The following is a 15,005-nucleotide window of genomic DNA, read 5'->3' as shown; positions in this document are numbered from 1 at the left end:
AACTGGCAGAAAATATCACTAGATGGAAGCAATTCATGGTCATAACTCAACAGCAGTTTAGTACTGCTCTTAAATCAAGCCTATGTAACTCACTGAATACCTACTGGGACTACAAATGAAAGTTAACCTTATGAGTCAGGTAAATAATCTGACACACCAGATGGTTTGTTACACAAAACCATCTGTGAAACTGTTTGGAAAAGGGCAAGCACTTTCAAAAAATCACTTGGCATTTGATTGGATGAACCATCTGTCTGTCACATCTAACATGGGCTAACTTCAATCATTGGCTCTTCTTTCAATGAAGAAATACTCCCCAGTTCTGATATAACTGATGCTCTCACTGTATCTATGCTAACCTCTTCAGGAGCTGCCATTGTTTGTTTGATGAGTCATTTCCATGGACGCTTCTCATAAATCTGCTAAAACAAAGATATTTCCCCATTAAAACATACAAAACACTAGAGCTATGTTATATATTTTGTTTGAGTTCTGTACTTACATTATCATAAACATTTCTAACAATGTTGAAACCCAGAGAAATCTGTAATTTTATCAAGCTAACAGTGCATTTCCTACTAGCTGCTAGTTGCTTCTTTGTTTTCTGGGAAAACATGGGACACATCAGGTATGTCTGAGAGAATTAATACATCACCTCATCTGTGAACATGAGTTCTGCCTGAGTCATGTCAGACAGATTTTAATTGCCAGTGGTTGTTGTTTAATAATGAAGAAAACAACTTCCATGATCCCACACTACTTCATGACATCAAATTGTGTCTTGTTATTGCTTTGATATAAGAAACCCATAGAGACAGACATTACATATAGTGTGTTTAATGTAAGTCAGAGAAACATCAATCTAAAGTTTGCTAATTTTAGGCACCATATGCTACAGGTAGCATTTGCTAATTAGAATTACATCAACAACAAAACAAAAAAAAAAACGATTGTGATTAGTTATGCAGGTATTAACACCACAGAGTTCATCCTGTAGGGCAGGCCTATTCAACTAGCGGCCCCTGGGCCAGATACGGCCCTTTTGAATTTTTCTATGGCCCGCAAGACTCCTGGTAAATCATGATTACATGTGTGTCATACATGTGATAAAATAAAATAAAGGTAGCCTACATCTCTGAGCTTACCTGAGCTGTTCAGGCTCAACGGTTCTAATCTGACTTGGATAGATCTACATCAATGTTACGTCACACCATGCACCTATATGCTGGACAGGGGTGTGCTGCAATTGGCTGCCACGCTCACTCTGCACTTGCGCTCAGGGCTCGCAGATGAGAGAGGTAAAGTCTGGTTAGCTAAGCTAACGTTGTGTTGCAACATGTCGCTCTCAAAACCCAAGAGACGGAAAGTTGATTTTGAAAATCGGCAGTTCCAGGGCGAGTGGACGGACAAATATTTATTTACTTTACCTGCTGCGACGAGTAATAAACCAGTCTGTTTACTGTGCAACGAATGTATATCTGTCATGAAAGAATACAATGTGAAGAGGCACTACAAGACAAATCATGGCTTGTTTTATTTATAGAGGGTTAGGGACCTTGGTTAAAAAGCTCTGTATGTAAAAGCATTAAAGTGAAAGAAAAGGAATATGTGTCACTAGTTTATTTCATGTATATATCTACTAACATAAGAGTTATTTTTAGCCATTAGTTGACAAATATTCTGTGTGGCCCACGAACCCCCAGTGATTTTCCTATTCGGCCCACTTGGTATTGAAGTTGAATAGCCCTGCTGTAGGGAAGCAAGTGTCAGAACCAAATTTAATGGTTATCCAAACAATGTGGAGAGACTTCAATCTGAACCAAAAAATAGTCAATCTTTACAGTCAGTAAGATTTAGTCTGTGGGGACCATCAATATTTGACCCAAATGTCATCAAAATCAAAGTGGTGGATTAACTGACTTTTGAATCCATAAAGCCGTGCTACTAATGTGGCTACAACAGAATGATCCCTACTATGGATCAAAAGCACTCCTTCACCTCCCATGATGCAACTTCTTAGCATCAATCATTCCCCCCTTTTCAAACTTCGCACATACAGTTTGTAACAGCATCTTTGTTAAAAATTTGTAGCCCTGGTTAGTGTCACTCGAGCAATTTTCTCGACAAAGTAAATGAGTAAGAATTCCTCTTCACAATGAGTGAACTGATCTCGGGGTTTACAGTTTGTATTTATTTCATACTTGTGTGGACACTGCTAGTGGTTCTATTTTACTGCACTCTGTTTGAGCAGCCAGATCTCAGCAATTAACCCACCAAGTAAAAGATGATTATCACTGATGGGAATGATGGCCAAAGCTACAAAATAAGATCCAGGCTGTAAATAGCCAGAGTTTGGTGTCTGTGTCTCAGCCAATGGTGGCCGTTTATCTTCATAAAATAATAATATCATATTTATTTCCTCATTAACAGCCAAGGAGGAGATTTTAAAAGGTGTCCTTATGTGTCCTCAACACTTTGCATCTTGATGTCGACTTTGAGATTCATCCTGAATCCTAATTTTCATCACTTAATTCATTAATGACTTTTACTGCAAATGCTACTTTGTGAGCACTTAACAACTGTAAAATAAGTTATTATGTGCGTGTGTGTGCACATACACACACACATACATACAATTTTCCATTCTGGTGAGAAATGGGATTTAACTTTATGGCCATTAGTTTGGGCTGTGTTCAGAATAATAATCCATGGTTACAGAAGCTTGTTAATGTGACCAGAGACAGGAGACACCCAGGGGGTCCAGCAACAAGACTCAAACACTGCTTGATGAGTGGGAAAGAAAGTAAGAAAGAAAGAAAGAAAGAAAGAAAGAAAGAAAGAAAGAAAAGAAAAGAAAAAGCAACTAGAAAGCAAGTAAAGAAAGATAGATGATGAAAAAGAGACAGGAAATAAGCAGAGAAAGAAAGACAAAATAAGTGAACATTTTGGGGAAAAGAACAAAAAAAACAAAAAAAGATGAATAATGGTAATAAATACATGTATACATATTATTTAAACTCTAACTGCACCTTTGTATGTACTTATGTATGTATGTATATATCTATGTATGTATGTCTGTATATATGTATACAGCTGCACATGTTTACATTCCATATGAATATGTATACACATCTATATACATATATTCCTGTATTTATTCCAAACTACACTACTTGTATATCTATAGATTGTATATAAAGCCACTAAAATTCACCAAATTTCCAATACCCAGAATTGGATATTTGTTTACAGCAAATATATTTTTTCTTATGCAGTTTATGTATATGTTTTTTTTCTATTTTTTTTTCTTGGTTTTTCATGGTTTGATGTGTGTTTGCACAGATAGGATTGCTGCTAAATTTACAATGACAATAAAGGATTCTATTCTATTTTGTTCTATTATGTTCTATTCTATTCTGTTATGTGATATTCTATTCTGTTCTATTCTGTTCTATTCTATTCTAAATTGAAAACTGTGGAGGAAGGACAAAGAAGAGAGGAAAGCGGAAAGATTAGAAGAAAAGGAAAGAATGATCAAATGAAAAAGAAAATGGGAGAAATGGGAGAAAAGAATAAAAAGGATGGAAGATCAGGAGAGAAAGAGCAATGACAAAATTAAAAAAATGTAAGGTGTTGAAAGATTAAGAGCATAACAATAATGATAACAATTAAAAGAAGAAAAAAAAAAACAATGGGAATACTGGTTAAGTGACCCACGGGAAGTATAAAGGAAATAAGAAAGGGAATAAAGAAGTGAGGTGAGTATCCAGGACAAGGAAGAGGAGCTGAGTGAAACACTCACTAAACTGTTAAGCAAAACATGAGGACTGTTGTCTAACTGACACACCAAATCTCATAGTAAGATGGTGACATTTCTTTCACCTTTCTCGGGGAGAAAGCAGCTGCTTCCATTCCACTGTCAGCACGGATGACTGATGGAAGTCGAGTGAAGTGCATTTCGCCATTCAAAATGAGAAAGCGTTCTGGGAAATGGCAGGAACACCCATCTACACCTTTCACCGGTGTATCGAAGAGCTGTCACAGCTCTGGAGTGAATGGCCACCTATCGAGCCTGACAAAAGAACACAAAGTGTCTGAAAGTCCTGACATGTGCCAAGGTGGTGGTGGTGGTGGAGAGGGAGAGGGAGAGGGGGAGGAGGGCCCATGGCCAAAAGAAGCACCACCTGGCAACCGTCAGCCACCTCTGTGTCAGGAATATCCAGTCAAATTGCATCTTCCAAAACGACTAGCGGTGTCACAAGTTTCAATCTAGGGGGCAGGTGGAGTGCGAACTCTCTCTTTGGCTTTCGTCATGTCCATTTGTTTTCCCATCTCATCTGCTTCTCCCCTCACCTCGCAGTGTTTGTTTAGTGTCGCCGTCGGTTAGGCTCGTCAGCCTCCATGCCGGCCGACAGCCTGTCAGTCTAAGCTCCTTTTAACACTCAGCAGCCCTGCACAGTGACACAGAAGCTCCCCTGGCATCGTGCTTAGCAAAATGGAAAAAAGGGCTTGGCTGCGTACACCTCTCCACTCTCATCAGCATCTCGTGCTGTCTTTATGTCTTTCTCTTTTCTCTTTGTTTTTCCCTCGCTGTGTTCCTGCCTGCACGCAACCGCGGCCTGCCAGGGTCTCTTGCAGCATTTATTGGTTTACCAGGAGGGAACGCAGACAAAGAAGAGTGGAGGAGTGTACACGCTTTTTTGCCAGAAGTATATTCAACTAATCTTTGACTCTGTAGCTGTAGCCTGTGGAGCTGCATTACTCTTGAAATCTTTTTATACTGGTGCCAGTACGGTGCAGCTTTGCTCCCAGTGTCAATCCTATAGTACATCTCATTTCTTACTTGGATAAATATAAACAATTTTATATAAAAACACTGGCACAATGGATTAAATGACTGTGTGTTATTTCAACACATCCTCATACCCGACAGACAGGGCTGGGTATTGATACTGAGTATATTTAAGGTATTGACTGAAATAACACAGCACCAAATAGTATCAATACCTGCATTCAATCCTTTTGGTACCCAGATCTAGAAAAGAAAACTATTTATATGGTTTCACCACAAGTAAAGAAATAAAGAAAAACCTTTGAAAAAAGGTATTGAATGCAGTACTCCATTAAGGATAAGTATCACTTACTGGTATTGGTACGAGTATTGCAATTTTATAGATGATACCAAGTCCTAATTGTCAGTGACTGCAGTAACATGATATATATGTCTATAACTGTATTCTGTATGATCACAACAATGTTGACCTTTACCTTTACCTATGAATGCTTTACTGTGCCACCAGCAACAGTGGTACCAGACCTTAAATACGTTCTGGAAGTCATGTGACATGAAACACGTGACTAGCATTGTAAAATAATTGTAGATTGGGTTAGATTCAGACAACAAAACTACTTTGTTAGGGTTAGGAAAAGATCACGGTTTAGGTTAAAATAAGTACAACACAGTACATAAGGCACTCAACGTAGGTCATAAACATAACATTAAAACTTTCAGTAAGTCAATGTTGATGTTTGGTGTCACTCAGGAGAGGAACCCTAGGTTTCCTTGGTGTTTGTTTGACCCCACCTCCTCCATAAGTGGAATTTCTCACTATTTTTACTGCTCTCGTCATAATTGCAATGTCCACTAGAGGTCGCTGCCCAACAATGAATGTAAATATGGGTTGTAATAAGGTACTTGCATAGATGACCTATTGCAACACCTGCTTTTCTGGTGGACTGGCTATGTCATTTAAAAGTGGCAACTTGTAGTGACAAATCCACAATTATCATCTAACTTCAACATTTCCTTCACCTCTACCACCTTTTTAGTCTCTTTTATCAACTTGTTTTGGTTCTTCAGACAGCTAATCCACTGCACACTATGTGCCAAGAACCACACAGCAGACAGACTAAGCAAGTAGCTGGTGAACAGGAGTTGCTGGAGACCAAAACAGAACTAAAAGAGAGTGACTATTGGACATAGAGTCTTCTGGTTGCCAGAACTACAACTCTGAATGAATAATAATGGTGCTTTTCACTGTCCTGCATATCTAAACAAGCAACTATTGGCTAAAGCATTAGCCATAACAATTTTAATTTTGTGAGGCAGTAATGTGTCAAATGTTATGTTATTCAGTTTGCCGTGGATTTACTCTGCCCCCAAGTGGCAGAAAGAACCTTTAAGAAATGATTCCCTATTTCTCCACAGTTGTCTATGAAATATGTGGTTGTACAAGACCATGGCTGACTAAAGATAATTCAATTTGAATCAGCAACTGTCTCATTAGAGAGGCAATTACAAAGGAACTCTGACACTCAGGTTTCCAGTGTTGGGTACTTTGTGTTCTATGAACACCGCTGAGAGAAACATCAGACTCAGTGATGGGTACAAATCCTTCACACGAGCATAGTAGTGTGTTCTGCTACTGTTTTTCTTTTAAGACAAAGCAACTGGAGCTATAGTGGAAACAGCCCACTTCAAAGTGCGTTTGATGCTCGATCTCAGCTTTTTCCAGCAGCATTAGTCAGACAAATGAATGAAATGGCTGCATCAGAAGCTGATGGTGATAATGGCAGAGGGAGGCAGAATATATGGTAGCTAACACCAAACTCTCCTCGCAAACAAACAAGACTGAGGAAAGCAGAATGAAGAGTGTAGAGAGATGGGACGAGAGCCTGACCGAGCTACAAATCTGGAGGCATCTTCCAGAAAATGGAAGGGGAACACCTCCCTCCTCTTCCCCAAATAATCCAGCAGTGGACTTGATTAAAACAATGAAGTGGAACAATGGAGAGGGGGAGGAAGGAGAAAAAAAGTGGTTGAAGAGTGCGCCTTATTTTCAGCAGCCCATTAAGTCTGAGAGCAACGAGGCCCGGCAAAAAGGAAGAGAGGGCCCGACTGCTCCGTCTTTCCCCAGGATTCTCCATTTTCCAGTTGCACTGTGGGGCCGTGAGCTCATGAGATGCAGAGGGGGAAAAAAAAGCTGATGAGAAACAGATTAAAAAGCTAACAGGCACGCTTAGCTGAGCAGAAACGCTGATCGAAAAACAAAATAAGACGATGCTCTATGCTCGGCTCCACTCCTCGTATTCTTGAGATATCATTAGCGCCTCTGCACTTAATATCATCATTACTATTGTTATCATTATCGGACCTATTTATCTTTAGTTTCCCCCTTTGTGCAACAAAACAGCATCATTTCCTGCTAAAAATCAATAGCACAATAAAAGGGATGTTTTCTTTTTTTCTCCATTTATCTGCCTCCTCATCCCCTCTCTCTCTCTCTCTCTCTCTCTCTCTCTCTCTGTCTCTCTCTCTCTCTAGCAGCTACCTCCTAATGACAGGGCGACAGATACCGCAGCAGCATCCTACATGGATAACTGCCTGATGCCCCCCCTCCATCTTACATACACACACAAACATGACATGCTATCTTTTAATCAATCTATTAAGGAAAGCCAGGGTGGCGCTGACAGGCCCCGCACTGACTGATAAAGTGACCCGTGAGCCGACGCGCAAGCATTTTACTGGCCACAGCGGAGGCCAGATAATAGCTCGGTGCGCACTGAGATGATGATGATGATAATGTTGGCAACCGAGGGCCACGAAGCATATCCAATCCCTTCCCTAAATGTCAACCTTCCCCCCGTATCGCTGCGACAAAAAGGCTCAGCGAAAAGGTTGGTGACACGGAGGCCTGCTTTGAATGGTTAACAAACCCACTTGTCTCGTTTGTCCCTGGATCTAAAAGAAGCAGAGAAGGTGCACGTGTGTGTGCATACACACTCTGAAAGCAGAGGAAAGGAGGGTGAATTAAAAAACTAGAGGAGGAAAGAGACAGAGATAGATGAAGGAGGGATGTGTGTGTTTGTGGGGGTGAAAAGATGTGCTAGCTCAGGCGCTTGTTGTGAGATTACAATGACTGTTCTGTTTTTCCTCCCAGCCAGGAGCGACAGCGCCCATTCATTTTTCGCAGCAGAAAGCGACAGATTGAAGGCCAAACATCTCTTTCTTTCCCTGTCGCTTCTGTCCTTTTTCTTTTCTTTCTTTCTTTCTCCCTCTCTCATGTGTTTGGTTAACCCAGGGCTGAAGTGCAGCGTAGTGACAGGGGCGTGATGCCTCAACGCTGACACCGCACGCCGCAGACGGGAAAGGAAAAGTGATGCCCTGTGTCAGCTAGCGGACGCCCCGCGGTGATGTTCAGTGCTTTCCATCCCAAAAAAACAGATGTTTGCCAGGCTGCAAACCGGCCATTATGTGGGCGACTGGGGGCGTGTTGGCAGCAGTCAGGTCACTCGTGCAGACACGACAGCGCTTGCACAAACTTCCTGTATCTCCGACGGCACTTGGCTGAATCATTGCGGGTGTTGCCTCGCAGTGAGGTATGACATTATTGAGGTGGACTCCAGAGTAAACAATGCACTCTACTCTTCGAAAGCTCAGAGGATGAAGCTCGCCCGTGCTCTGCCAACACGCAGGTCGGAGCTGAGGCCGTAATTGCGGGCGTCACAGCCTCCCAGCACAGGAGCTCACAGGGAGCCGCTTCAAAGATGAGCGGTAGCTTTGTGAATCAGCAGGCAAATGCAAAACTGCATATACATGAAGTCAGATAAATCACCAGCGGCCTCTGTTTGCTTTTCACTGAGCTCTTTTTAACACACGTGAGGGAGTGAGAAATCTTTATCGCTATTTACTCAGGTGAACAATCCAGACAAAACAAAATTCTTATTGATGACAGGCTTTAAGGTAATGTGATTTATAAATCTAAATTTTCACTTCAATTTCTGTCAGTTTTCATCATTTTAATGTGGTGATTAGGGCCTGATGGATACTTGATTTTTCAAGCCAGTGGTGATTACAATATCAGGAAGTTTAAAAAAAAAATCAGCTACCAAAGTATTTCATATTTGCATGGCCCGCAGGTGATGGGGTAATGAATTAAGGAAAAGGATCAAATATACATAAAATTCAGCCTATTAAACAAACAAACAAAAAACATTCTCCATTGTGTTTTCATACACATATCAGACAACTTATATGTTGATACTGATATAACTGTGATAGGCCAATATTGACTCATATATCTGTCTGATTCTTGTCTTATTTTTTTCTGTCACAAAACTGACATTCATTTTCTGATAAAAGCTGATTTGTACTAGAAATAACTGCAGTAGAAAAAATGAAGAGCTTCAAACAGAATCAACATATATGTGGGAAATGTATGCATTTGGATGTATGGATGTATTTTCACATCTTTCAACACCATACAACAGAAAATCTTTAAAAATCTTTCCAGAACCTCTCTCACTACCATCTCTTCTTGACATTAAATCAGGTCCAGCAGACCAAAAATGCTCAAAATGAATTTTTCTGATGCTTTTTTTTTAGCTGATTATACATCATCAGCTACCAAAGCGTTCCACATTTGCATGTGGCCCACGGGTGACACATTTTTTATGGAAAGCCGATCCTGCCTCTCCCCGTGCTTTTCCAGCACAATCTCCTGGCTGAGAGCCTTATTAATAGAAAAAGAGGAGCGGGCTGGAAGAAAGAGAGGCTGTCCATGATGATACCCAGCAGGAGAGAAGCACCCTCGTCTCTGTTTCTACATCACCTGCAGCCGCTATAACATGAAGCAGCCAACCCCGGGCTCGCTCCGAGCCGCTATCAGGAACGTGTGTGTGGTTGAGCCGAGGGGGCGAGAGAGGAGTTAAAGAGAAGGTCAGGAAGAGAGAGAGAGATTATCGATGTCTGACATCCTGACCTGTGGATTTACCCTCAGTGACAATGCTTCCTCACAAATTCATCATGTTGTTAAAACATCACAAATTGGCAGCTGAATATCTCCTCTGCTCTTCCTTTTGGTAGTTTACATTTCATTCAAATAGATTCCCCCACAAAGAAATGAAATGTTTCTAGATTTTATTATTGATTCATGTGACATACAGCTCATTTTGACACGTGTCCTTTTACTGGGCAAGAAGGACCCACTCCGGCTTACAAATCTCCTCTCATCACTTTCTTCCTAATTTCTGTACAGCATTCAATAATATTTCTAGAGCCTGACCAATGCTGGATGTTTGAGGGCTGATGCTGGAACTGATATTCAGGAGTAAAACAAAAACCAATTTAAATGACAATAACAATCTCTATTATGGAGAAAAAAAAGTTTTCATGTTGCATATTGAATATTATAGATGACGTAGCTTTGATGAGTCAATGTTGGCCGACCAATATATATGTCTCTAAATATTTTTAACTATTTTTCAAAGTTGCATCACATTTATCTTTGAATGTGTTGTGTTTCCATTAAATATACACACTGAAAACAGTGAGTTTAAGCTGCTAATGAGCTGTTAATTACTGCATCTTTACTAATGTGCTTTTAATCATCTTGAATATTTGGTCAGTGAAAAACACTGCATGTGCATTAATTCCTATTTTTAGCTTATATTTTATTCAAATAAATGCTCTCCAAACAAGTAAAATGTTTATAGATTTTACTATTAATTCATGTGACATGCAGCTCATTTTGACACATATCATTTTACTGTGCAAGACGGTCCACCGCTGCTCTCCGATTTCCTCTCATCACAGACAGTGGTTTGAATTTACTTTCTAATTTTTTAATCTGCACAGCATGAATAAATATTTTTACAGCCTGACCGACACTAAATTTTAGGGACAAATGCTGCTACCAATATTCAGGAGTAAAACAATTCAAATATCAATGACAGTAACAATAACAGAATAGAATAATAGAAAGAAAAAAAACAGGTACATACATGCCGATACACTGATATAGTTCATAGGCCAATATCAGCTGACCAACATGTGTGTCTGGGTCTAAATATTTTTTAACTGTTTTTCAAAGTTGCATCACATTTATCTTTGGATGTGTTCTGATTATGAGAGTTCAACCTGCTAATAAGCTGTCACTAATGACTGCATCTTTATTAAAATCTGTTCATGAATTGTTTTTAATCATTTTGTGTTTGTGCTTTGTGAAAAACTAGTGGTGCTATTTTTTTTTTTTCAATTTCAGTCTACATGTTTGAATGAACCACCACAGATACATTTATGCTCAACCTGTGGGATAAACTGTTCTTCCCATCCAGTCATCAGTAGCATCCGCCTCTCCCAGCAGCTGCCTTTAACATCTCGGCTTTCACATTTGGGATCAGATGGAATGCGAGATGAAAAATAGAAAAACCTACCACAAAACCTCTAAATGTCTGACAAGAGCCTTGTTTCCAGAATTGAAAGGTAGTCTATCAATCCTAACAGTGTATTAATACTGCAGGTATGGGTTTGTTAAAGTAGTCAGCGTGTTCATTGGTCAGCAGGGCGCTGTTATCTTTTGCTCTCTGACTCTGTGTGTGTGTGTGTGTGTGTGTGTGTTTCATGACATCTCTTAAGACTCATATAAGAGCTAATCTCGGCGAGGTGAAAACTAGGCTAATACTGTCCGACTAAGCGGCTCTGTGATAATGTGTCATATCTACAGACGGCTACAGGCTCGAGCACGAGCTCGCTGGATCTCCACACTACACTGGCTCCTCACACTCCTCATATTTCTCTGCTTTGTTCTCACTGCTGTGTAACACATCAATATATCATATCAAAACCAGGACATGAAAAAACACTGAGACAGTGTCAGGGATTTAACATTATCACAATATAAAAGCTTCCATTTGAAATACGTTGTTTAGTCACGTTACAAGTGGAATTACATTTCTGAGTGAAACAAACCTCTCTATCACTGTACATCTACATCGCAGACATCATTCTATTGACTTGTTTGATCTTGTCAGTACATATCGTCAGGAAGAAGTGCCTTAGTCTAAAATGAAGTCAAGTGATACACGGATTTGGTAAGGAATATTGGGATATTAACCATTTTGTCCATATCGTCCAACCTTTATTGGACATTATCTCTGTCTAACCAATACACTCAGATGGAGTTTCTTCAGAAAATATGAAGCTGCAGCACTTTGATTTTTCCATCAGTTGTCAGCTATTAAATTAATCACCATTGATTAATCATTTTGAGTCATTTGATAAGAAAAAAGGTCAAATTTCTCTGATTACAGCTTCTTTAATGCAATTATTGTCAGGTTTCTCTGACAGTAAACTGAGTCTTGTGATCTTTCAGTTGTGGACAAAACAAGACATTTGAGGACATCATCTTGGATTTGATCAACATGTTTCACCGTTTTCTGACATTTTGTCAACCAAACAACTGATGGATTAGTGACAAATTGATTTTTCTTCAGTAAATATACTCTGAAAGTGCTGTCCTGTCATCCAGATGTAGGTAAATAGGGGTTTGGACAGAAATATCGGGATATTAACCATTTTGTCCATATCACCCAACCTCTATGGGATATTATCTAATTCTATGCTCCCAGATGGAGTTGCTTTGTTATGTTATCACATATGCATCTAAAATCAGTCTATTTTCAAGGGTGGGTGATGGTTAACATGAGCAGATCGTAACTCCAGAATCTAACACTCTTGTTCAGCCTGTGACAGTGTCCCAGAGACATGTCTCGGACCTTCCACAGCTGGAGGACTGGAGTGTGAGTGGACACTCTTGTCAAGGTCAAATTTGATTTGTTGGATTTATTAAACAGTTTGATGCACGATATTTCTCCTCCTCACAGTGTGAGAGGAAGAGGAACAGTGAAGCCGTCGTTCCCTCCTCAGGTGAGGGTCTTAACGCTGGAGGGTTTGGACCTCACAGACTGGGCTCCTGCAGTGCCCAAGCAATGTTTGATTCAGCTCTAACTGAAGCACATGGTTCCCTTTGCAGGATGAAATGGGAAATAGTTGAGTCCTGTTATATAACGGCTGGAGATGAGCCCAATTAGAGACAGTAAGCATTTAGGACAGTGTTTTTACAGCACTCTGGGTATCTCCAGTCAAATCTGATTATGTGTGGAGCCCCTCTGAGGGGCTACATGACAGCCCCTAACACAGACATGAGCTCTGCTCTTCCCTCAGCAAACATTTGAGCCTCAACTGCAGTTTTGGGGTTGTGTGCGAGTGTGTGTGTGTGTGTGTGTGTGTGTGAAGCGGCTTCACAGCCCTGCTGTCTTGCTCCAGGCACTGAGATAACGGCTCTGGCGTACGCGCCGCCGGCTGACAAGGCATCACATCTTCCTCCTTTTATCTCCCCATCTGACCCAACTACCAGCCTGCTGCTGCCTTCATGGCATCCCAGCACATTGTGTCTCCTTTTTTCCCAGTTTGAAGGGTTAAAAGGGAAAATTGTGCAGCCACAGTGGGAGAAAGTAGAGGGGAAATATGCTCCTGTGATAACGCTGTGTTGTGAATAGGTGTGAGAGGGTTCAAACAGGTCACTGGGTTGCATAAAAAACCGCTCAGGGACTGCTCTCTGCGTCTCCGACAGTTTCCAGTCGACGTGCCGGTGCCGTGGAAGCGCGTCAAGCCAATCGGCACCAAATCTTTCAGCCAGTGACCCGTTAGAGGAGATTCAATGACTTTATTCTATCAGCCTAACGTCCTCACACAGCCACAATGATCAGCGCATTCCATCATAGACTCAGCAGCACACACAGCCCCGTCAGTGTAGAGGGGACGAAACTTACCAGGATGACAGTCGGCCCAGAGCAGCACGCAGGCTGGCAGCACCAAAGAGAAAATCCAGCAGCAGCAGCACGATCGCAGTAGCCTCCACATGGCAGTGATCTGCACGTCCACATGCAAACAATAAGCGGCAACAACTGTTGAGTTTCTCCCGTTTGCGGGCAAACGAGCGACGCCTTCGCTGCTGCGTAAAAAGCAGCGCCGGAGACGCAGCAGCGCAGACGGAGCCTGGACACGGTGGAGGAGGAGGTGGAGGGCGGAGAAATGCTTAGAGGTCCAGTGAAGAGTCTTTCCGTCCACGAATCCCCCCGATATCCCCGGAGAAGAGCATAACACTCGGACACGCTGGCTGTAGAGGAGCGGGTGAGAGGAGACTAGCAGTGGCGGTCCTCGCAGCGCGGCGGCGCTCCTGCGGCTGCGGCGGGGGATGCAGCGCTAGTCGGGCACACACAGAGGGGAGAGTCGGTGTCGGTGGTGATGGAGGAGAGGCGCTGGAAGCTTTCCATTCCCCCGTCCGTCCAGGAAGTAACGTGTGAGCCCGAGTCTGCCAGAGACTTTAAAACAGTCTGAGAGTGAGAGAGAGAGAGAGAGAGAGAGAGAGAGAGAGAGAAAGAGAGAGAGATGGAAAGAGAGAGAGGGGTCATTCTTCTGGATCCTAGCGCCGGCGACAGAACGCACAGTCTCTCAGTACAATAACACGCACATGTCCCATAATAATCAGTAATAATAGATGTGTGCTCTCCAGGGGCTCCTCCAGCTTTTTGTTCATATTAACCACCCCAAAATAGATCAGACAGCGCGCCGTCCACCAGTCTGTCCTAGAAGGAGCCTGTGTGGAAGGGCTGCGTTCAGTTATCATTTATTAGGCCTTTACAATCAATCGTGGCCAGCAGTTAATGCAGTGACTCTCAACCTGAGGGTCAAGACCCAGAAAGGGGTCGCAGGGTAATTTCTGGGAGTCACTAGATGGTTGTGGAGAATAAAGAACAGTATTGCAGAAAGTTGTGATGTTGCAGTGGCAACAATTAAATGTACAGTTCACCCCAAAAATACATATTTTCCCTCTGGCCTGTAGTGCTGTTTATCCATCTATACTGTTTTGGTGTGAGTTGCAGAGTTTGGGAGAAATCAGCTGTAGAGATGTCTGCCCTTTCTCCAACATGATGGGACTAAATGGCATTTGTCCTGTGGTGCTCAAACTAACCAAAACATTTGAAAACCTCAACAGCAATGTCTTTTTACAGAAATCATGACCCAGTTACTGAAGAAAATCTACAGACCTTGTTGTGAGTAGTTTGATGTAGGAACTACTTTCTTTCTGCAGTAGAATCTACCAGAACTACTTTAGAATCTACCAGTTACTTTGTGTCTAATAGAAAGAGACACTGGATTT

General features: G+C 41.6%; 1 protein-coding gene across 2 annotated transcripts in view; it reads right to left on the bottom strand.

Annotated features, from left to right (window-relative positions):
* The window catches only part of LOC146331006 (receptor-type tyrosine-protein phosphatase gamma-like), a 660,966-nt gene extending 646,823 nt beyond the window's left edge, over window positions 1-14,143 (bottom strand). For both annotated transcript variants that reach the window (XM_084725921.1, XM_084725912.1), the window contains exon 1: window positions 13,615-14,143. In XM_084725921.1, the coding sequence (XP_084582047.1) occupies window positions 13,615-13,705 (91 nt within the window). In that variant the 5' untranslated portion in view covers window positions 13,706-14,143. The remainder of the gene's footprint in view (window positions 1-13,614) is intronic.
* Window positions 14,144-15,005: the final 862 nt, after the last annotated feature.

Source organism: Lutjanus erythropterus, chromosome 2, assembly GCF_056507025.1.
Source record: "Lutjanus erythropterus isolate fLutEry1 chromosome 2, fLutEry1.hap2, whole genome shotgun sequence".
Taxonomy (NCBI): Eukaryota; Metazoa; Chordata; class Actinopteri; order Lutjaniformes; family Lutjanidae; genus Lutjanus; species Lutjanus erythropterus.
The sequence above is the reverse complement of the archived record's forward strand: the minus strand, read 5'-3'. Positions and strand labels throughout refer to the sequence as shown.